This window comes from Phaethon lepturus, unplaced genomic scaffold, assembly GCF_000687285.1.
Source record: "Phaethon lepturus isolate BGI_N335 unplaced genomic scaffold, ASM68728v1 scaffold26970, whole genome shotgun sequence".
Classification (NCBI taxonomy): Eukaryota; Metazoa; Chordata; class Aves; order Phaethontiformes; family Phaethontidae; genus Phaethon; species Phaethon lepturus.
The window spans coordinates 10,463-10,894 of NW_010513009.1; the positions used below are offsets into that span (position 1 = coordinate 10,463).

General features: G+C 66.7%; 1 protein-coding gene across 1 annotated transcript in view; it reads right to left on the reverse strand.

The window, feature by feature from the left end:
* CLCN7 (chloride channel, voltage-sensitive 7) overlaps positions 1 to 432 on the reverse strand; it is a 13,169-nt gene that overhangs the window by 8,949 nt on the left and 3,788 nt on the right. The window contains exon 7 of the mRNA XM_010288993.1: positions 61 to 141. Within this exon, the coding sequence (XP_010287295.1) occupies positions 61 to 141 (81 nt within the window). The remainder of the gene's footprint in view (positions 1 to 60; positions 142 to 432) is intronic.

The window sequence follows — 432 nt, forward strand, 5'->3', positions numbered from 1 at the left end:
CCCGGGCGGCGAAGGCCCCGGCGCAGGCAGGAGGCACGCATCCCACCTCCCGCTTCTTACCTTGAGGCGGACAACGTGGGGGATCTTCACGCCGTTGAGATAGCATTTGATCTGGGGAATGCCGCTGCCGGCCGCGACGGGCTGCGGGGAGCAGGGACGACAGGATGAGTGGCTGCCACGTACAGGATGGGGACATGCTGGCCACCTCACCCCTTGTCCCTCAGCACAGGGCACACCAAGCACACCCTCGAGGAGGCTCAGAGATGGTGGGCTTGAGGGAGGCACCCGCTGCCCCTAAGGGCAAACGCGCCAGGGAGAAGGAGCCGGCTGGGTTCCTGGGGGACACCAGCGCGTCCCCACCGTGTGCCGTGGCAGGAGGCCCAGTGCTGCAGAAGGCTCACACTTGGTGGCCAGGAAGAGCAAGGACAAAGG